General features: G+C 52.1%; 2 protein-coding genes across 2 annotated transcripts; both read left to right on the top strand.

Moving 5' to 3' along the window:
- The first annotated feature begins 1,018 nt into the window (after window positions 1-1,018).
- Window positions 1,019-9,630, top strand: GABARAP (GABA type A receptor-associated protein). Its single transcript, XM_083410897.1, has 4 exons — window positions 1,019-2,029; window positions 6,861-6,939; window positions 7,256-7,374; window positions 9,034-9,630. Exons 1-4 carry the CDS (start codon window positions 1,940-1,942, stop codon window positions 9,100-9,102), a joined length of 357 nt encoding a protein of 118 aa, XP_083267023.1. The 5' UTR covers window positions 1,019-1,939; the 3' UTR covers window positions 9,103-9,630.
- Window positions 9,631-14,419: 4,789 nt separating this feature from the next.
- PHF23 (PHD finger protein 23) lies at window positions 14,420-24,348 on the top strand. Its single transcript, XM_083410508.1, has 5 exons — window positions 14,420-14,729; window positions 16,252-16,283; window positions 16,867-16,968; window positions 20,083-20,782; window positions 22,805-24,348. Exons 1-5 carry the CDS (start codon window positions 14,435-14,437, stop codon window positions 23,050-23,052), a joined length of 1,377 nt encoding a protein of 458 aa, XP_083266634.1. The 5' UTR covers window positions 14,420-14,434; the 3' UTR covers window positions 23,053-24,348.
- The last annotated feature ends 906 nt before the right edge of the window (window positions 24,349-25,254 follow it).

Below are 25,254 nucleotides of genomic sequence, written 5' to 3' on the forward strand. Positions count from 1 at the left end.
CGCTCTAGAAAAGCAGGCTGCAGCTTGCAGAGAAATGGTTCCTTTAACTAGTTTCTCTTCCTCCTCTTTTTGCTTCAGCTTTTCTTCGCACCTCCCTCTGCTAGGAAGTGGCACAGATAGTGAAGGGGAGGAGAAAGGTAGAACCCACTTTCTTAGGAAGAAAGCCAGCCAGCCTCTGAGTGGGGTTTTTTGGGGGAGGAGGCTTTCTCAGGAGGTGGGGAGGTTTGATTTAATTGCTTGCATCTCCATATGCATTTCCTGAAGGAGCGTCTCCACCCCCATCGTTCATCCCGGACACTGAGGTCCAGCTCCGAGGGCCTTCTGGCGGTTCCCTCCCTGCGAGAAGTGAGGTTACAGGCAACCAGGCAGAGGGCCTTCTCAGTGGTGTTGCCCACCCTGTGGAACGCCCTCCCTTCAGATGTGATGGAAATAAGCAGCTATCTTCTCTTTAAAAGACATCTGAAGGCAGCCCTGCTTAGGGAAGTTTTTAATATTTAATGCTGTATTGTTTTTAACACCTGATTGGAAGCCACCCAGAGTGGCTGGGGAAACTCAGCCAGATGGGCGGGGTATAAATAATAAATTAATATTATTATTATATGATTCCCTGGGCCACTTCAAAAGCTTGGCTGGGGGCTCGTTCCCCACCAGGCAGTATCCAAACGGGGGTGGAGAAGCTTCCTCCCCAAATATAGGCAAAGCATCCTCTTCCCCTCCCCCCAACCCATCCTGTTTTTGTGCCTGAGCTAAGCTGCCCCCTGCTGGATCCCGGTTGATCCTCCTGCCCCTGAGAAAGGCTATTTATTGGCACTGCAAAGCTCCCCTTTGGGGAGAGGGGGGAGGAAGGCAAGGCCCTCTTCTGGCAGGGACCCAGGCGTCCGGCCAGAGCAACAGGGAAGCCGTCCTCGCCCCTCCCCTCTTCCTATTGGTCGCCCTTCACGTGACTGGCTCCCCCGCCTGCCGCAACTGTTTTCCGGGGCGGGTACACGTGACAATTCCTCTCCGCTGACGTCAGTCACATGACGAGTCGCTTCGCCGCCGTCGCCTCGCGATCCTTCCGCACCTCATTTTTTAAAAATAAAAACAAAACCCTCCGGTTTTACATCGCCGGCTTGGGCTGCCCGAGCCTTCGGCCGCCCCGCTTCCCACCCCCCTCGGCGCGCCCCCTTCCTCGGAGAGAGAGGAGGAACGGCGCCCCCCGCGGACTACTTTGTTTTGGTGTCAACACGGCACGCCAGCGGCGCAGCGCTTGCGCCGGTCGCGTTCGTGAATCCCATTTGACGTAACGCTTGGACGCCACACCGGGGGCCGCGAGGGAGGTTCGCGGGCGGGGCAGGCCCCTGGGCGGCGACGGGACCTCACGACCGGGCGGGTGAGGGGCTGGGAAAGGCCGGCGGGGCTTGAAGCGCCCGCCGCTTTCCGCTACGTCGCCAGCGCCAGCTCCCCCTCTCTGCCGCAAACTGCGCCACCTGCGTGGAAATGGCGCCCTCACAGCCACGCGACTAGCGCAGGGCGGGCTGTGACGGCGCCTCCTCCTCGGGCCTAGCGCCCTCGCTAGGGGAAAAGCGGAGGCCGCGCAGCCTCCCTCAGTTTCTGAGGCGGCGGCGGCTTCTCCTCCCCCACCTTCTAACGGACGCTCGCGTGAGGAGCGGAGCCGCCAACGGCTTTCCGTATTCTCGCTCTCCGCTTGCGCCGGCGGCGTGGCTCGGCGCCGCCTCCCAGGGCAGCGCCTACGCCTCCGGCGCAGCGGTTGGCGGAAGCCAGGCTTGCCCCGCCCCGCGTATCCCTGCGCGCGCGAGCCCGAGAGCGAGAGGGGCGGCGGAGGCGTCTCCCCGCGCGCCTGCGCGAGAGTGCGCGAGTGTCTGTGTGTGGCGCGGCCCCGTCAGCTGGTCCGTCTCCGTCGCCTCCTCGCCCGGCCGCCTCAGCAGCCGCCGCCGCCATGAAGTTCGTGTACAAGGAGGAGCACCCGTTCGAGAAGCGCCGCTCGGAGGGCGAGAAGATCCGAAAGAAGTACCCGGACCGAGTCCCGGTGAGTCCGAGAGGAGCGCGCGAGGAGGAGGGAAGAGGAAAAAAGAGCGGGGGGGGGGAGAAGGACCCCCCCAATCCCGGCACAACGCCCCTTCCAGTATCCCTCCGCCCCAGAGAGATGATAATAATTATAATAATTTATTATTTATACCCCGCCCATTTGGCTGGGTTTCCCCAGCCTCTCTGGGCAGCTTCCAACAAAGCCCTAAAATATAATAACCTATTAAACATTAAAAGCTTCCCTAAAGAGGGCTGCCTTCAGATGTCTTCTAAAAGTCCGGTGGTTGTTTACTTCCTTGACATCTGGTGGGAGGGTAGGTGCCACCACCGAGAAGGCCCTGTGTCTGGTTCCCTGTAACTTGGCTTCTCACAGGGGGGGAACCGCCAGAAGGCCCTCAGAGAGAGACCCCTTTGCCCAATTCCTCGCTTTAATGCCCCCTCCTCCCCCCTTTCTCCCCCCTCTGATCCAAAAGGGGATTTCCGACCCCACAAAAGCCTCCCTTTTGCTTCCCTTTTTTTGGCGCCGCCCTCCCGCGTCTTGTAAGCGCTCCGGGCGGCTTACAAAACAAAGGGCGGCGGACAGCGATCACTGGAATATGTGATCCTCACACTCCACCAGCTGGAGAGAGGGGGGGGAATGGACCCCCAAAGTCCTGTTTCCTACCCCCTCCCCAGCTGCTGCTGCTGCTGTTGGGGGTTTTTTTGTGTGTGCTGCCCCCATAGTGCATTAAACTTCCCCGGGCGGCTTACAAAACAAAAGGAATAATAATATGTGCGCCGTTCATTAAATGCTCCCCCCGCTTCCAGGGCAAAGGGAAGTTCCAGGGAGGGAAACCCCCCGCCCCTTGTTTTGTTCACGCAGGCGCCCCTCCCCACTTTGCAAAACAAGGACAGCTTTAAAACATGTAAAGATCGGGGCTCCTTTGGGAGGAAGGGCGGGATTTCGAGATAAGTCCTGCAGGCTGGAGAGCGGCGCAAAGGGAGCAAAAGCACGACTTCTTCCGCGCCTCCCTCAAAGTTTACTTGTGAGCAGACAAACAACAAGCGGAAGTGATCTCCTTGGTGCCGAGGGAGGATAGCATTGGTGGGGAAGGGGGTGGCTTCTTCTCTGGAGTAAACAGGGATTGGGTTACCCTCGAAAATACGGAAAGGGACTTGGGGCACGTTGAAGGCCAGCGAGGTTTGTCACAGGTTGGAAAGGGTCCTGGATGCCGGCTGTGGCCTGCCTGGTACCTTCCAGATGTTGGGCTGCGGCTCCTGTTAGGCAGGCACTACGTTGGCAAAATGTGCTTGCCTTGCCCTGTTGCTCTGGCTACAGCAGCCTAACGCAGTTACCCCAAGAAATTGGGACTTTCTTTTTAAATGGGCTTGCACTTGTGGGTATTGTGCACTGTGATTCCCAGGTAACTGCAGCCGTGCATTGCAGTTCTGGTACACCCAGCAGGCCCCGCTTCTTGAAAAGAGTGCCTTCGCCTGCAGGCTTAAGATTTGCTCCCAAAGAGGATGGTCCCACACAAGTTTGTGGGATTTAGGCTGGAGTAAATGTGCTCGCAGGGACACGGGTGGCGCTGTGGGTTAAACCACAGAGCCTAGGACTTGCCGATCAGAAGGTCGGCGGTTCGAATCCCCACAGCGGGGTGAGCTCCCGTTGCTCGGTCCCTGCTCCTGCCAACCTAGCAGTTCAAAAGCATGTCAAAGTGCAAGTAGATAAATAGGTACCGCTCCGGCGGGGAGGTAAACGGCGTTTCCGTGCACTGCTCTGGTTCGCCAGAAGCGGCTTAGTCATGCTGGCCACATGACCCGGAAGCTGTACGCCGGCTCCCTCGGCCAGTAAAGCGAGATGAGCGCCGCAACCCCAGAGTCGGCCATGACTGGACCTAATGGTCAGGGGTCCCTTTACCTTTAAATGTGCTCACAGAATCCTTTTTCATATGCCACTTTTGCCAGACGCATGAAGCGTTGCCATATGTACATGTTTTATGCGTACAGAGAACAGCCATGGGGAACAGTGGCAATAACACTGTGGCCAGAGAACGGGAGCTTTCCTTTCCTCCTCATTTTGATTTATGGCCTGCCCTAAATTCAGGAGACTCGAGACAGGTTGTATACTTCCTTTCTGCAGCTTTCTCCTTTATAATCGCCACCGATACGCTCTACAGAGTACGGTTGCGTTTGGGAACTGGAGGCAGAAGTGGGTCTTGAAGGAAGTGAGAGAGATGGCATCACAGATGAATTTTGGGAGGCGGTGCTTTGCTTTGTGGTGTCATCCCTCCCCCCCCCCTTCTTCTGGGTGGTTATGGTGGAAAACAGCCTTGCCACACAGTCAGATTGGGCTGGTCTGAGGCCCTTATCGCTTTGCCTGATGGTTTTGCAGAAATGAAAGCAGAGCTCCCCCCCCCCCCCCCCACGCACGATGCCTGAGAATCTCTTCCTCTCCATTTTGCAACCCTGTAACGGCACAGGAACCTTTCCAGGGGAACAAAATGGAACGTCCTGATTACCTAATGTGGGCCAAGATGACGTCGTGGTTAGAGCAGGGGTCAGCAAACTTTTTCAGCAGAGGCCCACTGTCCCTCAGACCATGTGGTGGGCCGGACTATATATTTTTTTTAGGTGGGGGGGGGAATGAACTAATTCCTATGCCCCACAAATAATGCATCAGAGATGCATTTTAAATAAAAGCACACATTCTACTCATGTAAAAACACACTGATTCCCGGACCGTCTGCTGGCCGGATTCAGAAGGCAATTGGCTGGATCCGGCCCCCGGGCCTTAGTTTGGTGACCCCTGGGTTAGAGCGTTGGACTAGGACATGGGAGACCTGGGTTCAAATCCCCACTCAGCCATTAAGCTCCCTGGGTGATCTTGAGCCAGGCACTCTCACTACCTCGCAGGGTCGTTGTGGCACCAACCTCAAGCTCCTCAGAGAAAAGGGTTGGATACCAATGTAATGAGTATATAATGTGAGGGAGGGAGAAGCTAGAGGCCTTATTCCAGGCCCATCTTTTTCTAACGGGGGACCCTTAACATAGGTCAGAGTGATGCTTCCCCCGCTTGCCGACTGCTCTCCCCAAGCCATTGCTGTCTGGGACATATCTATCTTGACTCTGTTGTTAATAAAAATAATATTTATATCCTCCCTCCCCAGCCGAAGCCGGGCTCAGAGCGGCTAACATGTTATCCCCATCTTGCCAATGTTGTTTATCCCACACAGCCTTTGCCAACCTGGTGCCCCTCCAGATGTTTTGGAGTGCAGCTCCCACCAGAGGCTGATGGGACCCGTAGTCCAAAACAAACCTGGAGGGCTCCCGGTTGGCGGAAGGTTTCCACGTGGCTTCTGGTATCTGAGTACTTGAACTCGTCCCGGACTAACATAGAAAAGAAAAACAAAACTAGCCTTACAAGCAAAGGTGCAGTTGGAGCAACCTTAGGGCCTCATCTGCAGGTTACGGAGGCTCTGGACTCTTTCTCAGCTGTGTTGCTTGAAGGTTTTGACAAACAGAAAGCTTTTTGATTCCCCCACTCCGAAAAAGGTGGGTGATCTGTCAGACTTGGAATGAAGGATTCCACCTTCTTCCGGCCAAGGATCTCATCTTTTTATGAGCTGCCTGGCTGACAAGGATTCATTCAGCAGGTTATGATGCTTCCCTTTCCTGCTGCTGCCTGGGGATGCAAGACGGGGAGAGATACACCTGCTTAATTTCTGCCTGTCTGTTATTTGTTAAAAACACAGGAGCTCAGCTACTGAAAGGAAAACTTGGCAATCTTTCGCAGAAGGCAAAAGGCTGCCTTAGCAGGTTGCTTGGGAGGAGCCTCTTGCCTTCCCCTGTGTGCAAATGTTTAACTTTTCTTTCTTTCTTTCTCTTCTGGGAATAGTTGTGAATGAGGCTGTCCCTGCCGCCTCTCGGTTTGTTTGCTTTCCTTGCAACCTTTACACTTAGCCAAGCAGAGGAAATTCCTGGGCAGGATTCAGGACATATAAAAGGAAGTTAAACTTTGCAGCTCCTCTGTACAGGATCGCCACCAACTTGAATGGCTTTGAAAGAGGATTAGGCAAATTCATGGCGCAGGAGAGAGCTGTTGACAGCTACTAGTTACTTACTGTACTTTTTGCTCTATAAGACTCACTTTTTCCCTCCTAAAAAGCAAGGGGAAATGTGTGTGCGTCTTATGGAGCGAATGCAGGCTGCATCCCAGAAGCCAGAACAGCAAGAGGGATCGCTGCTTTCACTGTGCAGTGATCCCTCTTGCTGTTCTGGCTTCTGAGATTCAGAATATTTTTTTTCTTGTTTTCCTCCTCCAAAAACTAGGTGCGTCTTGTGGTCTGGTGCGTCTTATAGAGCGAAAAATACGGTATACTGTTGGAGGCAGGCAGCAGTGCTTCTGAATGCCAGCTGCTGGAAACCACAGGAGGGGAGAGGGCTTTTGTGTTCGAATCCTGCTTCCAGGTTTACCACAGTGAGAACAGGATCCTGGACTGAATGGGTCATTGGCCTGTTCCAGCTGGCTCTTCCGTACTAAACCTGACCTCTGCTTTGGACCAGTGTTCTGAGGCTCTGTCCTTCTGAAACAGTCCCCCGTCTTCTCAAGGCCTCCCATGATTCATGCTGTCTCAGCCCTGCTGTGACCGGCTTTCCAACTTCCCACTGTCACCAGCAAAAGCTTCTCTTGGCAGGCAGGCAGGCCGGCCGGCCGGCCTCGCCTCTTCCTCGAATAACTCGTCCGGTTGCTCAACCGTTCCTGTAATTAGGAAATGTTTTGGTGCTCCTGCGTGAACTCTTCCTCTCTGCCCTTCGCTGACCCAACCTCTGTTTCTCTCTCAACTTTGCAGGTCATTGTGGAAAAGGCGCCCAAGGCCCGGATAGGAGACCTGGACAAGAAGAAATACCTTGTCCCGTCAGACCTCACAGGTACGCGCCCAGTTGGATGGCCCAGGGCCCAGCCTGAGGATTGGGGCAGCTGGCTGTAGGAGGGAGTAGTAGGGGGGGTCATCTCCTCCTTCATCCTTTGGCAAGGGGAGGGGGCAAGATGTCCACACATCGGATGGTCAAGTGAAGTGCTGGATGAAGCTGTCTGGGGAAGCCCCATTGATTTTGGAGACCTAGGTTTGTGGCACCTGATGAAACGGGTGTATCTCTTTGGCATGTCAAGATCTCGCCTCAATCTCTGTAGTTTTATTCTGCCCCTTCAGCTAACAGATCCGTTCTCCCCCTTTCTCTCCCCCAGTTGGGCAGTTCTACTTCCTGATCCGAAAAAGAATCCATCTCCGAGCAGAGGACGCCCTCTTCTTCTTCGTCAACAATGTCATCCCCCCCACCAGCGCCACCATGGGGCAGCTCTACCAGGTTTTTGTTGTTTGTTTTTTTTTAAGAAAATGTGCATCGCTTGAGAAGTGACACTCTGCAACAGTCTTTGAAATGTTCAATTAATGGGTAGCAAACAGGTTGGAAAAGAACAAAACAAACTAGGGGAATTAAAAGAGAGGGGTTGAACCAGCTGCAGCATTCAGAAGGGAAAAGGTGGGGGAAAGGCATTGCCACACCACCCCTGCCGAAACCAAAGCGTGGAGCAAATTTGTATTATTACCATGTGTGGGAGTGGAGAGGTAGCGGTGAATTAGGGTTGAATTACCTGCTGGCGACCTTTAGTCCACTGAGCCTGGTATCTGTTTCTTATATGGACTACAACTCCCATCAGTCCCAAACTGGACTGGTGGGAGTTGTGGTTATATTCTTCTCCACCCGTCATGAAAGCAACTGCAGGCCAAAGAAGAGGATTGGGTCATTAAAACTGCAAGTGGTGGTATTCAATGCCAGTCTTGTTGTGAGTAGACCCATTAAAGCCCATTCAATTCAATTCAATTCACTGCTAGCATTGAACACCACCCTGAACTGCACCTGAGCTGTCAAAGGCCAGGGCAGAGGGGTGTTTTCAGCATGTGTTGCAAGCTGCGCAGTGAAGGTGCCTGGCACATCTCTCTGGGGAGGGAGTTCCCCTCCTCTGGAGCTGCCACTGACCAGGCTCCCTCCTGGGCCGCCACCCCCTGAACTTCTCAGAGCAGTGGAACTACCAAATGCTTGGGAAGTAAATAATAATAATAATATAATTTATATCCCGCCCATCTTGCTGGGTTCCCCCAGCCACTCTGGGCGACTTACAACATATATAAAAACACAGCAAAGCATCAAGCGTTAAAAAACTAAATATCCTATATGAGCAACAAATACAAACCAATAATAACAGCATAGTAAAGGGACCCCTGACCGTTAGGTCCAGTCGTGGCCGACTCTGGGGTTGCGGCGCTCATCTCGCTTTACTGGCCGAGGGAGCCGGCGTACAGCTTCCGGGTCATGTGGCCGGCATGATTGAGCCACTTCTGGCGAACCAGAGCAGCGCACAGAAACGCCGTTTACCTTCCCGCCGGAGCGGTACCTATTTATCTACTTGCACTTTGAGGTGCTTTCGAACTGCTAGGTTGGCAGGAGCAGGGACCGAGCAACGGGAGCTCACCCCGTCATTGCGGGGATTCGAACTGCCGACCTTCTGATCGGCAAGCCCTAGGCTCTGTGGTTTTACCCCCAGCGCCACCTGCATCCCAATAACAACATAATAACAATATTAATAATGCGATAGAGACACCATGTGGTGCATTTTCACAAGCAACATCAGGAATGTAGTTTAGTCTGGAACTTGTGATTTGAGATTGAGTTCTAGGAGGGTAGACTTGACTCTTGCCTTGTGCTGGAACCGCAGTTTCCACCAACTGGAACTGGATGCAGAAGTCATGCACTTAGAATTAAATATAATGGTGTTTCTTTGTAACTGCTGAGAGAGTACCAGGAGGAGGACTCTGCCAAGTAGAGGGCTCCGGCTGGCCTACTCTGAACTAGCAGAAAGGCTTAAGATTTGAACCTTGGCACCCTTGTCCCTGGGCTCTGCCTGCTCGTACCCCTGCCCGAATTACGCCTTGACTCCAGTGTTTTCTCTTCCTCCCCCCTTTCCAGGAACATCACGAGGAAGACTTCTTCCTGTACATTGCCTACAGCGATGAGAGCGTCTATGGCAGCATGTAAGGCGTGCCTCCACCTGCTGCCACCAGGGGGCATGTGCTCCTGAAGGGACCTGCACTTTTTGTTGTTGTTTGTTGTTGATTTTATGTTAAAGAGCCTTTTTGTCCCAGGGAAGGGGAGGGTCTTTCTTTCTTTCCTTCCTTCCTTCCTTCTCTCCCATCCTTTAAACCTCCTTCCCTTATGCCTAATCACACTTCTTCCTCCCGTTCCCCTCCCCTCGCTCTGGGCTTTCTTTGAGGTGGTTGTGGCTAAAATAAAATACCTCTTTTTCTTTTGGTGGTTTCCCCCCCTTATCTCCCTCCCATATGCCATTTTCCCCTTTCTCTCTCTCTCTTCCCCACCCCCATTTTTTTTAAAGGGGTAAGAGGCCTCAAATACTGAACAGGGAAAAAAAATTCCTCCCCCATTTCAGTCTTGCATCTTCACTACCGCGCCCTGAGTTTGCTCCTATCAGGGCTGTGCTCTGCCTGGCAGTTTCTGTAACCAGAGGGGATGGGGAATGCTAATTAAAAATATATATATAAAGAGGAATTTTGAGCCTCTCGAGATTTTCTGCGTGATTGTACCGATTGAGGGAAAGGTATCTGCGTCCTGGTGTTAATCGGGAATTGAGGAATTTAAAATTGCAAATACTTGGGGAGTGAACATGTAGCAGTGGGGTTATGCTGTTGGCAGGGGTTTGGGGTTTAGGATCCGGTTGCAAAGTGGTTTGCCAAATGAATGGGTGATGGGGGGGCGGCGATCTTGGCTACTTTTAATCATAGAATTGTAGAGTTGGAAGGGACAGTGAGGGTCATCTAGTCCAACCCCCTGCAATGCAGGAATATTTTGCCCAATGTGGTACTCGAACCCACAACCCTGAGATCAAGAGTCTCATGTTGTACTGACTGAGCTATCCCAGGGATAGATATTCTAGACTGGAATCCCAGGACCAGATCCTTAGTGTGTACGTGGGCAGTTGTCACCTACTTGGAGGAAGAGGTGACTAGACTACAAGTCTTGGGTGAGAATGACGGGCAAGACCCTCTTAGCAGAATAATGGAAGGTGGGCTGGTAAGCAGGGGGTTGGCCTCAAAAACTAGAGGGGTGGAAGAATGCTCTGGCTCCAAATTAGGGCTATTCAAGGCTACAGATCAGCAGCAGAAAGATCACCTCATTAGCCTGGAGAGGCCTGCATTTTGGTGGATTCAAGGAGCACTTCACTCTCCCTCTGGGGAGATTCAATGCTCATTGCTCAAGTTGCAAAGCGCATAATGGAGCTTTCCCCATCTCCCGAGACCCAAGATACATGACTTTTCCTGGACCTCTCAGCGGTGTAAACGCTCGAGTAAACGTCACACCATTTTACTAGATTAGACACGCCTGAGAAATTGCAGCACCACCTGGAGATCTATAGTAGCCTGCCATTTCAAGATCAAGAAAGAAGGAATTGAATCTCAACTCAGTTTTTCCTGCGACCGGTTTGATCACTTGCCAAGAAGTGAATTTTTAGACCTTGGACCATACACTTTCCACCCCTTTCTGTGCCCTTATTACAGAGGTGGGCTTTTCCCATTTCAGCTCAGCCATTCTGCATGCAGACCTATCATATTGTTACAGTGGTACCTTGGTTTACAGACTTAATCTGTTCCAGAAGTCCGTTCTTCAACCAAAGCGTTCTTAAACCAAGGCGTGATTTCCCATCGCAGCGGAGGACTCAATTTACAAATGGAACACACTCAACAGGAAGCAGAACGTGTTCTGCTTCCAAGGCAAAGTTCACAAACCAAAACACCTACTTCCGGGTTTGCCGTGTTCTTAATCCAAGTTGTCCATAAACTAAGCTGTTCTTAAACCAAGGTACCACTGTACATTCATATCTCGCCTTGCCTCAAAGGACCTGAAGATGGCAACACGTAGGTCTCACAATATGCCCAGTGAGGTAGGTTAAGGTAAAAGAGTTGACTGGCCGGAGGTCGCTCAGTAGTGAGTGAGCTTCATGGCTGCGTTTGGATTCGAACCCTGGTCTCCTATGTCCTAGTCCAACACACTAACCATTAGCCTGGAGAAGAGGAGGTTAAGGGGTGATATGATAGCCATGTTCAAATATATAAAAGGATGTCACCTAGAGGAGGGAGAAAGGTTGTTTTCTGCTGCTCCAGAGAAGCGGACACGGAGCAATGGATCCAAACTACAAGAAAGAAGATTCCACCTAAACATTAGGAAGAACTTCCTGACAGTAAGAGCTGTTCGAGAGTGGAATTTGCTGCCAAGGAGTGTGGTGGAGTCTCCTTCTTTGGAGGTCTTTAAGCAGAGGCTTGACAACCATATGTCAGGAGTGCTCTGATGGTGTTTCCTGCATGGCAGGGGGTTGGACTCGATGGCCCTTGGGGTCTCTTCCAACTATGATTCTATGCCACACTGCCTCTCAAACTGCTTGGCTTTACTTAATAGTAACTTCAGTTCCAGGACAGTTTTTTATTATTATAATTTTTATTTTTTACCAACAACCAAACCACAAACAGTGAACCCCCCCCCCCCACGGCTGATACATTGGGTATGCATAATAATAACACATTCAAATCAACCATATGTACAATTTTATATACCTTAACACTCCTCCATCCACAAGGATTATTTAACTTTTAACATTTTAATTGCCCCAGTTCCAGGACAGCTGAAAGGAAGCAGAGAAATTAACTAGTAACAGTTCAGGTGTGTAGGTTTTAAGGCCCTGTCCCGGGGGGGAGCAACCAGTAGTTTTGCCTTTACCATTCAGATTTGACTGTATCTTATCTGCATAAGAGAAGGCTTCTGGATCAAGCCAGTGACCCAACTTTGTCCAGCATCCTGTTCTCAGTGGCCAATCCCTGGTGTAATGGTTGTCGGATCAGGCCCTGGGGAAAGACTGGTGATCTGGGTGAGTAAGTGGAGCATCTGCTACCCCTCTCAGCCTAGCCCATCTCACAGGGTGGCTGTTGTGATGATTGAATGAGCTGTGTGGGCTTGAACCATGTGCTATACGTTGACCTTGGAGGACTGGGGGGAAAGGTGAGATGTCAATGTAACAAATAAATAAAAAGAATACAGTGGTCCCTTGGTTCTCATACGCCTTGGTACTCAAACAACTTGGAACCCAAACACTGCAAACCCAGAAACAAGTGTCCCGGTTTGCAAACTTTTTTCAGAAGTCGAACGTGTTCCGTTTTGAGTGTTATGCTTCCTATTTGAGTGCCACACTTCTGTTTGGAGGGTTATGCTTAGCTCTGTCATGTCTTTGCTATTTATTTTGCGTTTTTGTGGCTGCTCTTGTGTGTGTGACTGTATGGAACCCAGTTCAGCTGCCGATTGTGTGACTGCAGCACATTGTTTATTGCTTCTGTTTTATGGATCCTTGGTCTCGTTAGATCGTAAAATACATGTTAAATTGCTGTTTTGGGGATTGTTATTCAAAGCCTGGAACGGATTAATCCGTTTTGCATTGCTTTCTATGGGAAAGCACACCTTGGTTTTGGAACGTGCTTTGGTTTTGGAACGGACTTCCAGAACGGATTTACAGTGGAACCAAGGTGAACTTGCTGTATTGTTTTTAACACTCAATTGGGAGCCGCCCAGAGTGGCTGGGGAAACTCAGCCAAATGGGCGGGGCATAAATAAAAATTAATCATCATCATCATCATCTCCCAGGGTCCTTTCCTACCCTAAAAAGGGGTGGGCATTGCGGACTGTCAATCAAGAACCCATTTGCTTTTGAACCCAAAAATAGGGCCATTTCCCATCCAATGGGGAAAGAGATGTTGTTGAGTCATTTAGTCGTGTCCGCCTCTTCGTGACCCCCTGGACCAGAGCACGCCAGGCCCTCCTGTCTTCCACTGCCTCCCACAGTTTGGTCAAACTCATGTTTGTAGCTTCGAGAACACTGTCCCACCATCTCGTCCTCCGTCGTCCCCTTCTCCTTGTGCCCTCCATCTTTCCCAACATCAGGGTCTTTTCCAGGGAGTCTTCTCTCCTCAGGAGGTGGCCAAAGTCTTGGAGCCTCAGCTTCAGGATCTGTCCTTCCAGTGAGCACTCAGGGCTGATTTCCTTCAGAATGGAGAGGTTTGATCTTCTTGCAGCCCATGGGACTCTCAAGAGTCTCCTCCAGCACCAGAATTCAAAAGCATCCATTCTTTGGCGATCAGCCTTCTTGATGGTCCAGCTCTCACTTCCATACATCACTACTGGGAAAACCAGAGCTTTAACTATACGGACCTTTGTTGGCAAGGTGATGTCTCTGCTTTTTAAGATGCTATCTAGGTTTGTCATCGCTTTTCTCCCAAGAAGCAGGCGTCTTTTAATTTCGTGGCTGCTGTCACCATCTGCAGTGATCATGGAGCCCAAGAAAGTAAAATCTCTCACTGCCTCCATTTCTTCCCCTTCTATTTGCCAGGAGGTGATGGACCCAGTGGCCATGATCTTCGTTTTTTTGATGTTGATCTTCAGACCATATTTTGAGTTCTCCTCTTTCACCCTCATTAAAAGGTTCTTTAATTCCTCCTCACTTTCTGCCATCAAGGTTGTGTCATCTGCATATCTGAAGTTGTTGGTATTTCTTCCAGCAATCTTAATTCCAGTTTGGGATTCATCCAGCCCAGCCTTTCGCATGATGAATTCTGCATATAAATTAAGTAAGCACGGAGACAATATATAGCCCGGTCATACTCCTTTCCCAATTTTGAACCAATCATTTAAGGCCATACAGCTTTAACTATATGGACCTTTGTTGGCAAGGTGATGTCTCTGCTTTTTAAGATGCTGTCTAGGTTTGTCATTGCTTTTCTTCCAAGAAGCAGGCGTCTTTTAATTTCGTGACTGCTGTCACCATCATGGAGCCCAAGAAAGTAAAACCTCTCACTGCCTCCATTTCTTCCCCTTCTATTTGCCAGGAGGTGATGGGCCCAGTGGCCATGATCTTCGTTTTTTTGATGTTGAGCTTCAGACCATATTTTGCGCTCTCCTCTTTCACCCTCAATAAAAGGTTCTTTAATTATTCCTCCTCACTTTCTGCCCTCCATGGGGGAAAGAGACAGCCTGTCCATATATAACCCCTGGAGTCTGTGTGTCTTCTTCTACCCCCCCCAACATGTTTCCCCATCTCCCCCCCCCCATTTCCCTCCTTCAAACGTCAACCCACCTTTCCCAACCCTCCTCTCCCCCTTTCCAGACCACATCTCCCAGCATGCACCTCTCCTCTCCCTCCATTTTGGAGCCTGTGAGAGGAAGGGGCGGACCCAGCGCCTCTTCCTCCTCCCTCCTTCCCCGCGCGCTGAGCCTGCCGGGACTTGGAGTTCTCGGCGGGGGGACTCGGTCTCCCGAGATGCTCTGCGGCGGCGGCGGCGAGGGGCGGGGCCTGGCTGTGGGGCTCCTCCGGGAGGGAGGAGGGAGCGGCGGAGTCGGGCGGCACCGGCGGGCGAGGAGGGAGGAGGAGGCGGAGGAGGAGGGTCTCTCGGCGGCGGCGGCGGCGGCGGCGGGTCTCTGGGAGGGTCTTCTCGGCTTGGGGGGCGCTGGCGGGTTCCCGAGCCCCGCGGCCGTCGCGGGCACCGGCGGGGCGGAGAGGCGGCCGGCTGGCTGGCTGGGCAGGGGGCCGGCTATGGCGGAGCCCAGCCCTGAAGGTAAAGGGGGCCTCGCAGACCCACACTTGGGGGGCGGCTGCTATGGCGGCGGCGGGGGGGGGGACGCCGAGGCTGTGGGGTTTTTTGTGTGCTTCTGTGGGGGCGCCCCTCCCAAGGAAAAAATAATATTTATTTTTTTGGTTGGGGGGGGGGAGAGGCTGCGGAGACCCCCAGTTGTGGGGCTGGGAGTGTGTTCGTGTGGGGAGGAGGAGGGCCGGCGGATTTTGGGGAGACCCGCCGTGTGGGGGGCTGGAGTTGCGAGGGGGGGAAGGGGCGAGTGGGTTTGTTGTGGGGGGGGGGAGAGGAAAAGGGGACGCCCCTCCCGGGAGATTAGGGGGCGAGGAGAGGTTGGGGGGCTGGCTGGTGTGGGGGGGAGTTAAGGGGGCGGGAAGGAAGATTGCTTGTTGTGGGGGGGGGGCAAAGTGGACGCCCCTCCTCGGGGGGAAAAGAGGCCGCGAGATTTTTTTTGGGGGGGGGTGTTCTGGAGTTGTGGGGTGTGCGCTTGGGGGGGGGGAGGAAAGAAGAGGCAAAGTCCGTCGGTGGAAAGGGGTCACCGGTTTGGGGGGGGCATGTGGTGTCAGAGCAGAGAGAGCCTGGTCGGTGGGGAGGGGGAAGAGGAAGAGAGTTGGTTATGGGGGGGGCAGCAGCACCCCTTTTTTCCTTGCTGGGGGGGTGGGTAAGATGGAGGCAGCGTCGTGGAGTGTGGGGGGGGGCTGTTGTGTTTGGGAGCGGCTAGGAAGAACCAGGTGAAAGGGGAGCGAGTTGGAAGTGTGGGGTGGGGGGGGGAGAGAAAGAGGAGGGAGTCGGACCGGGGAGAAAACCGGAGTGGGGGGGGGGAAGCGAGGAAGAAAGTTGGGAGGGGGAGGGGAGGCACGTGGAGGAGGGGCGGCGGGGGGGGCTGTTGGGTGCGGGCGGGGGAGAGCAATGAGGAAATGAGGCTTCCTAAGGGGGGTGTCTGTTGGAGGGCATTAAGGAATTGGGGGGCCCTGGGGGTCTCAGATCAGGAGGGGGGGGAGACAAGTGTCCTGGGTGTGTGTGTGTGTGGGGGGGTGCGCTCCGGCTTCCCCCTTTCCGCTTCCCTGTAGAAATGGCGGGGTGTCTTGTCTGTCTAGGTCTGATCTTGGATTTTATGGGGGGGGGTTAGACACTTCCGTGTCTTGAGCGTATATTTTTTTTGGGGGGGTGAGGTATAAACCTAAATATATTTTGGAGTGGAAATTTGGGGAAGGGTTCAAAGCAGGCGGGGTGGGGGGGGGCTTCACTGTGTCCTGGCCTTTTCCTCTGAAGGCTGTAGGGAAGCCCCCCCAAAAAATAAGGGGTCCGGGAGGTTCTGTCAAGGCTCGCTGGCACCCCCCAGCCATCTCCCTTGACTTGCCTCCGGGTGGGGGAATCCCTGTGCCTTCATTCCGGGGGAGAAAGTAGGATTATTTTCCTCGCTTTGTGCTGGTCGGTGTGGAGTTGTTGCAAGTCTCCCTTCATGGACCCCCCTCAAATGACCCCCTTCCCGGTTCTTGTTTTCCAGATCCGCCTCCAAACCTCAAACCGGAGACACAGGTAAAAAAATAATAATACAAAAGCCTCCACCCCCCCAAAACCCCTACCTCAAACTTGGGATTTTTTATTACGGAGTGGAATGGGCCCCATTTGTTTCCGTGGGGTGGCTCCGTTCTTCTGGGGGACCCCCCTCCTCTTCCTATCCCTGCCTTTTTATCCCTGCTCCCTAGGAGGAGGCCAAAAGTCTTTCCGAAAGATTGCAACATCCTTTTTGCATGTGCTCCCCCCCCCACCCGCCCCTTAGCAAGAGAGAGCAAGCAAAGGATATTCTGTGGGTGACGGAAAAGGCTCTCTCCCCCCTCCCCCCCATATTTAACTCTTTGCATGTCCTGGTAGAGACCTGACTTGCATTTCTAGCTGTGGGGGCCTGTGGTTTTGGGGGGGGGGGACAGGATGTTACTGCTCACTTCTCCCCCTGCCTCTAGGAATAGCTCCCCTTTTCTTATTGTGGGAGTATGTGTGATCCTACGGGGCTGTGGTTGTGAAGGAGCCTAGAGATTTGTGGGTGGCCGGGAGAAGGAGGGGGGCTACCTCTGTGTGCATTAACACCCCCCCCTCCCCACTTCCTGCTTCTCTCCCCCAGTCTCACCAGCCTCCGGAGAAGCGCAGGCGGACTATTGAGGATTTCAACAAGTTCTGCAGTTTCGTCCTAGCCTACGCTGGCTACATCCCTTCCTCTAAGGAGGTTAGTTTGGGGTTCCCCCCCCCCCCAGCAAGAATCCTGTCCTCCCCATCTCTCCCCTTTTATCATACTGAACAAATAGGCGTCCGCTCAGTTTCAAAGCATGCAGTTTAATATTTTTCTGGCGTGTGTGTCGGGGTACAGGGGTTGTCCTAGCACCTTCCCAGAAGCAGGCTCCGTGATCTGTTGTTAAACCCAAACCCGGCTCCGCGAAGTTCTAAAAAGGTGCATTTGGGATTGTTCCAAACCTTCCTTCCCCGTTCGCTCCTAAGCCCTTGGCCTCCTCCTCCTCTTTCGGCATTGTCTCCACGCAGTCTTGTTGCCAGAGCCCCTTGGAAGCTGCGGCAAATGCCTGCGGGAACTACGAGGCCCAGAATGCCCTGCGGCATGGCCATTTTGCTGGGAGGCCTGGGCGCGTTGCATGCTGGGAAGTGTAGGCTGCTGTTCTGGAAGCAAGGGGGCGGACATGTCCTGGCTTGTTATGCGGCACGGCTCGGGAGGCTTCCCGAAGGGCATGCTGGGAATTGTAGTTGCTCTTTTCCTGCTACGGACCTGCCCTTCCTGGGACTTAGCATGAACCTGCTCACAAGGGCTTAGGGCTAAAGAAGGCTCCCGCCCATCTCCCCACGCCAGGGATTTATTGAACTTCCATATCAGATGGGCCAGCATACCTCTTGTTTTAGGAGTTAGGCATCGGCTTATGGGTGTTGCTTGAAAGGCTCAGTGGTTGCAAACACCAGACATTTGCTGCTTCAGCTGTCAGGGTGCTCTGTGCTCCATTTTTAAGAATCCCTTTCTACCAGTTAGTCTCTCTCTAGGCAGGGTTTGTTCTAATACTCAACGGGACACTTTTTTGCACAAGGGGAACAAATTTTTCGAGCTGCTGGGAATGTGGATTCTAACCAGGAGCTCTGCTGTTGTTTAAAAGGAAGTTGATAAAAGTACAACATAATAAAGATGGATATTGTTTATTTTCAACCTTCACGAGCTGTTCAAGTACAGTGGTACCTCGGGTTACATACGCTTCAGATTACATACGCTTCAGATTACAGATTCCGCTGGCCCAGAAATAGTGCTTCACGTTAAGAACTTTGCTTCAGGATGAGAACAGAAATCGTGCTCTGGCAGCAGCAGGAGGTCCCATTAGCTAAAGTGGTGCTTCAGGTTAAGAACAGTTTCAGGTTAAGAACGGACCTCCAGAACGAATTAAGTACTTAACCCGAGGTACCACTGTAGCGGCTTACTTACTTGCCCATGTTTTTTGCAAGACACCTTTCTTTTTCTTGTTCCCTCTCTCTTGATTTCTCTAATCGCCACCTTCTTGTCGATCTCTTTCTGTTGCTTTCCCTCCATTTCTTTCAGCCAGAAAATTTTCTAGGGCAAAGGCTCCCAAACTTTTCTTTTCCCCGCAGACCACTGAGAAGCTTACTAATTTTTCTGCCGACTGTAGCGCTCATGATAGATTTCGTGTGATTTTTCAACCGTGTTTTTATTGCTTCTTTCTATTTCTCACGTACTGTATTTTAATGTGCTCTTTAGAATTCAAACTGCAATATAAAACATGTTATAAATAAAAGAAGCCATTAAGAAGGGAGTTAAAAATCAATATGAATATTTAAATGCGATGGATGTGGCACCTCCTGGCTTCAGCCCACAACTCCACAAAACACTGCGGACCGTTGCACTGGAGCGAGGGAATGGAAATTGCCTTTATCCCGAGTTACAACATTGGTCCATCTCAGGGACGGATCTGCTATAAAACTGGTGAAGAGAGGGGCCCCAGAAGCGACTTTTGTCCACGTTGCTTAAATGTTTTGCGTCTAGTAAACCCAGTTTGATTCGCATGGCTCAAATGGATTAATTTTTTTTCTGTTTCCACGATCCCAACGTTTGGCAGTCAGTAGCCCAGATGCTGTGCAGGTGTGCTGATCTGTTGTGGAACAGCCCCACTGAAGAAGCTAACACTGGTTACCCAGACCCTGTTGCTGGTTGCAAAGGGGCCCCCAGGGCAGTTCAATATTCAGGGGCCCCAGAGTGTAGGTCACTGGTCAGTCCAGTTCAGTATTGTCTACGCTGACGGCCAGCCGTGGCTCTCCAGGGTTTCCAGGCATGAAGGCTCTCATAGAAAGAGAGGGACCTTCTGCACGCAGAGCAAGTGGTCTACCCTGGGCTGTGGCCCCTCCCTGGATTTGGTGGTTTGTATGCAGTGCTGGCTGCGGAGATGTTTGGGAGGCGGGGAAGCTTAGAATACCCCCTGCTTCCTAGGAAACCTAACGTTCTTTGGGTTGTGTTGTTTAAGATGCTCCTACACAGGTTAGCACAGAAGCTCCTTTTTATATTGTATGAAAAGCATTGTTCAGAATAATGGCTTGCATGACCCTCTGAGGAAGATAATAATGCAATAAAATTCAAAACCGTAGCCACTAATTGCATGTTTATTCAAAATCCGATTAAAGCTGTTTAGTTTAATTAATTCTGCAAAGCAGATGAACTCGATCCATTGAACCGTAGAATTGTAGAGCTGAGGGTCATCTAGTCCAACCCCCTTAAATGCAGGAATCTTTTGCCCATTGCAAGCCCACAGCCCTAAGTTCCTCACAGAACTCTAGCCCAATAGTTGCCATTAATCTGATTTGAAATGATTTTAGAATGTTGTATCATTTTACTGTTGTTAGCCGCTTCCTGAGCCTGGCTTCGGCTGGGGGTGGGCGGGATATAAATAAAATATTATTATTATTATTATTATTATTATTATTATTATTATTATTATTATTATTATTATCATCCTCATGTTCTACTGACTGAGCTATCCACAGGGACCACAAAGGAGCTATCAGCTGATATCAGCTTTTCAAAGCCTGATAGTCATTATGCATTATCAAAGTCTTACCTGCATTGCAGAGGGTAGGACTAAATGACTCTTGTGGTCTCTTCTAATTCTGCAGTTCTATTCACCACCCGCTACAACCCTTGCCTCTCAGGTCTCCCCCCAGGAACTCCACTCCCCTCTTGAAATCCCACTGCTCTGGGAAGAAAGAGCAGAGGAGAGTCCTGGGCGCCCGGGAAAAGTAGCCTGAGGAATTAATCCCTTGCCTCTGCCCTCCCCAAACCCCACAGGAAAATGACTGGACGCCCTCGGGCTCGAACTCCCCCATCCGCCCCGAGAGCGTGGTGGACAGCGACGGCTGGGAGTCGACGCACTCGGACCTGCACACGATCGAGACCTTCGTCAAGAAGGCCAAGTCTTCGAAGAAGAAGGCGGCCTTCCGCCGCCTCAAGTCCGACAGCTCCCTGCTGGAGAAGATGAAGCTCAAGGACTCCCTGTTTGACTTGGACCCCGTCGGCAAGCAGCAGCAGCCGCCGCTGGCGGGGCCGAAGGGGGCCCTGGACAAGAAGAAGGACAAGCGGAACCGGAAGTCCGCCCTGGACGCGGGCGGAGGAGCCAAGCGGAACCGGGGCGGCGGCGGGGGCGACCCGGTGGGGGAGAAGCGCTCTCGCATCAAAAAGAGCAAGAAGCGGAAGTTGAAAAAGGCCGAGCGGAGCGAGAAGAAGCACAAGGCTTCCCTGAGCGAGACGGACTCTGAGGAGGAAGAGGGGGCGGCCCTGGCGCCGCGGCGGCCCGGAGGGGAGGAGGGTTCGGCCACGGCACTGGTCTCTGTGCAGGCTCCGCCGGAGCTGTTGGCCGCCAGCTTCCCCATTAAGCTTGAGGACACGGAAGGGAAAGGGGGGATCAGTACGGAGACCAGCCAGGACGGGGAAGGCAGCTCCAGCGAAGGCGAGATGAGGGTCATGGACGAGGACATCATGGTGGAGTCAGGTGAGGAGCCGGAGGTGTCCCAGAAGGGGCACGGGCAACGCAACTTAATGCACAGCCTTACATGGGCGTAAAAGCAATAGGCACATTATAGGTTGCGTTTATATCCCGACTTTTTCTCCCAAGTTTCTCAAGGTTCATGTTTCGCCCCACCTCCTGTTAATCCCCACAACCCTGTGAGGTAGGTGAGGCTGAGATTTGAACCCTGATCTCCCGGGTCCTTTTCCAGCACGCCAACCTCTGCACCACGTATGTCGCCAGGTAATGCTTCCCCCTGCCTTCTTGGAAGTTTCGTCTGGTGACGTGGTCAGGTGATCTTCACGTTTCCACCGGACTGTCCTCTGGGATCAATAGCCAGTGGCAGGCTTGTCCTCTGTCATCAAACACCTCCAGCTTACATTGTGGTTGTTGTTTTTTTAATTTAAAGTATTCGCTTTACATATGGGACGCGGGTGGCGCTGTGGCTAAAAAAAGCCTCAGCACCTAGGGCTTACCGATCGAAAGGTCGGTTCGAATCCCCGTGGCGGGGTGCGCTCCCGTTGTTCGGTCCCAGCGCCTGCCAACCTAGCAGTTCGAAAGCACCCTTAAAAGTGCAAGTAGATAAATAGGTACCGCTCCGGCGGGAAGGTAAACGGCGTTTCCTTGTGCTGCGCTGGTGCAGGCTCGCCAGAGCAGCGATGTCACGCTGGCCACGTGACCCGGAAGTGTCTCTGGACAGCGCTGGCCCCCGGCCTCTTGAGTGAGATGGGCGCACAACCCTAGAGTCTGTCAAGACTGGCCCGTACGGGCAGGGGTACCTTTACCTTTATTCGCTTTACATAAAAAGCCCCTTAATTTTTCAAAGGAGTGGGGTGCTTTTTGTTTTTGTACCATATCAGGCTCTTCTCCCCATCTCCAAACACATTTCCCCCACCCGAAAAGTGGGGCCCAGAGTATAATAGTGCTTGTTTTAATTTAGCAAAAGCTTTTTAAGAAGTCAAGCGAGGGTTGGAGCTGGATTGTGCTTCGCTTCTCACATTCGTTGGAACGCCCACCACCCCAGAGAACCTTCCTGATTCCCCGGGGTGTGTTGACGTCACACAAAGCAGTGAGATCTCTGGAAGATTAAGAGCGTAACAGATGACCAACCTGTGAGAGCTGTAGTTGAACTACACCAGGGAGGACCTTGGCGGATCAGTTCAAGGTCCACCTCATCCAGCATTTCTTGCCAGCATGCTAGCAAGCAGTGACGTTGTTTTGGCTTTCTCCAGAATCCCCGGGGATACAACCCTGGCCTTGGTTTTGTTAAGCATCTCTGAGGTTTCGCCTCGCTGGGATGCGCATTGTTTTGCGCCCCTGTCTTTTAATCTATTTTAAGCTGCTGCGAGGTGCCTTGGAGTCTTTCCGAGGAAGAGGTGTTCCGGAATTTAATGAACTACAGCTCCCGTCAGCCCCGACCACCACAGCCTGCAGGCCGATGAGAGCTGCAGGTCAAAACATCTGGAGGGCACCAGCTTGGGAAGCCTGCAGTGTGCAGGCCCTTTCCTAACTGAGTGGGCAGGCTTGGGCCAATGGGAGCAGGGCGTTTTCCAGACTCAGGTTCAGATCTTGCACATAGGTAATAAACGAAGTTGCTGACTGTCCTGATCTGGGATTTCCCCATCCCTCATATTATAGCAAACATCTCTGATGCTTTCAGCTCTGTGAGGGTGGAGTGGGTACTTGCTATGCAGCTATCCTGACTTAGGCAGGTAATTTGTCTTCCATATTTATCTTTTTGGTCATGGTTTTATTCCACTTCTAGGCAGGGTGTAAATGCCACGAATCTGCATTTACCACCCATTCAGCCTTTGATTCTCAGTTTTCATCACGCACCGCCTGCTTATCCTCAAGCATATTATTATTGTTGTTGTCTTATGGACTAGAAACTTAAAAACCTGAGGTTCTCGTGGTGATACATTTCAGGCCAGATAACCAAAACGTGTGCTGTGCCATTGTGGGTTTAGCGAAACGGGCCTTCTGAAATTTTTTCCTCTGCTCCTCCAGGGGATGACTCTTGGGACCTCATCACTTGTTACTGCCAGAAGCCATTTGCGGGCCGCCCCATGATCGAGTGCAATCAGTGCGGCACGTGGATCCACCTCTCCTGCGCCAAGATCAAGAAGACCAACGTCCCCGACATCTTCTACTGTCAGAAGTGCAAGGAAGGTTCTCGCAAGCTGCCGCTGCTGCCGCCCCCGGCGGTTCCCAGCGCAACCGTCGCCGTTGCGTCCAGGGGAGGTGGGGAGCCCTAGCTCAGGAGGGGAGGACAGGCGGCTCTGCGCTGGGCTTCCATCCCAGAGGGGCAGAAAAGACTGGACAGGGTCGGGAGCCTGCTCTGGACTGGTATCCAAAAGGAGCCTCTGTTCCTTGGAGGCGGAAGACGGAGGTGCTTGGGGTGTTTGCGGTGGTGGTAGCCCCAGCACCCGGGAGGCAGAGAGGCTGCCCCTCCAGGCAGATTCTGGCTGGCAATTGCAGGCCTCTCGCTTCAGACCCACTCGCCCTTTGGGGGTTGATCCTGGCCCACCTCCATGCTCTCTGCGAAGGAGAATGGCATTCGGAGGCTGACACCGGTGGGCCGGAATGATGAAACTGAAAACCAGGACGGTTCCTGTTTTCACTTGCTGGGATGCACATAGCGTTGGGGGAGAGGCAGAGAGAGAGAGGGCACTAGGAAGTGGGATAGAAGCATCTCTCCGTTTTTGTTTTAGCTCTTTCCCCCACCCCCTATCCTCCCCTGCCCCAGTAAAGCTCACCTGTAAATAGACTGAATGCAAAAGGGTTTTTTTTCTTCTGGCTTTGTTTATTTTCTCCCTCCCATCACACCCCCAGTTGGAAGACTCTTCTTTATTTTCCTTTCTAAAAAAAATGTTCTCTGGCATTTGTTTTAATGCCTCCAGATTCAGAGTTTGATGCCAGCTGAGGGATACAGCCCAAGAAAGGAGGCTGGAGAAAAAAGTAAATTTTTTTTTTTAAGTAAACCTTTACGGGGTTTTGTTTTTTTTTCCTTTGGAGGGGGCCGGAGATTTTGTCCCCGTTGAAATTGAATAATATATATATATTTTAAATTCTGAGAGAGAGAATAGAAGGGTTTTGTTTACTCCCCCTCCCCAGTATTAACATCCCCCCGGGATTGTGAGGGGGTGAACTTTGTCAGGAAAACCCTTGCGATTTTGCTGGCTTCAAAATAAAAAGGGACAACTTGTTTGTGTTTTCTGACTGCTCCCATTGAGCATAAGGATGAGGCAGAGGTCCCAGAGAGCGAGACAAGAGTTTGGGTTTAATGAAAAATGGCAAGCCCACTTATTTTTTTTAAAAAAACACCAGAAACTCCCCATGCCAGGATTCCCAGTTCTCTCATAACTCCTGTTCTGCTGCAAAACCCATATTTTACCCATTTCAGGTTAGCTGTTCTGATCAGTGGGGGTTTCTGGTTGGGTTCCCCCCCCCTCCAGCTCCCACCCTTTTTCGTTATAATATTTGAAACTGTGTACATGGCAGAGTTTTTGAATGTAAATAAAAGACGTGGACCCTTTTGCGTTTGTACAGAAGGCTGTGGTCATCATTCATGTTCCTTATAAAACAAAGGCACTGCTTTGGAGAGGGGGGCAGATTGGTGTAGTTGGTCAAAGCTCTGAATGTGGTTGAACCTTTCTGGCCCATCGGCCACATTTGATGTTGTGCCATGGCCATGTGTACACACGCACAACACACACATGTGGAGTCCTGCACACAGCATGCACCCACTTCTGTGCAATGGGCTGTGAATCATGGCGTACTTGCTTCCAGTGTGACCATTCTAGATTTCCATGCCAGTATTCTAGTGGCAGTGAGCCTGCTTTGCATTCAAAAGGGCTCAGGCCCAATTTCTGGCAGATCCAGGTAGGTCTGGGCGTATGCCCTGTTTTGAAGCTCTGCAGATCCACTGCCAGTCTCCGTGAAGACAGTCCTGAGTTAGCTGCCTTGCTGCTGCGAAAGGCAGCTTTGCATGTTTGCTGACGCGAGTTAAACCACAGGGCCTAGGACTTGCTGATCAGAAGGTCGACGGTTCAAATCCCTGCGACGCGGTGAGTTCCCATTGCTCAGTCCCTGCGCCTGCCAACCTAGCAGTTCAAAAGCACGTCAAAGTGCAAGTAGATAAAGAGGTACCGCTCCGGCGGGAAGGTAAATGGCGTTTCCGTGCGCTGCTCTGGTTCGCCAGAAGCGGCTTAGTCCTGCTGGCCACATGACCCAGAAGCTGTACGCCGGCTCCCTCGGCCAGTAAAGTGAGATGAGCGCCGCAACCCCAGAGTCTGACATGACTGGACGTAATGGTCAGGGGTCCCTTTAGCTTTAAGTGCCCCTGCAAAGCAGGCTTGGGTGGTCTCATCCGTGGCAGGTGAAGGGAATCCTCTCTCCTGGGAGAGGAGTGGAGAGTCTCTTATTGTTTCTCTGGGATTTAGCAGGCAGAAGGAGGA

This window comes from Podarcis tiliguerta (assembly GCF_965153285.1).
Source record: "Podarcis tiliguerta genome assembly, chromosome: 13".
NCBI classification, from domain to species: Eukaryota; Metazoa; Chordata; class Lepidosauria; order Squamata; family Lacertidae; genus Podarcis; species Podarcis tiliguerta.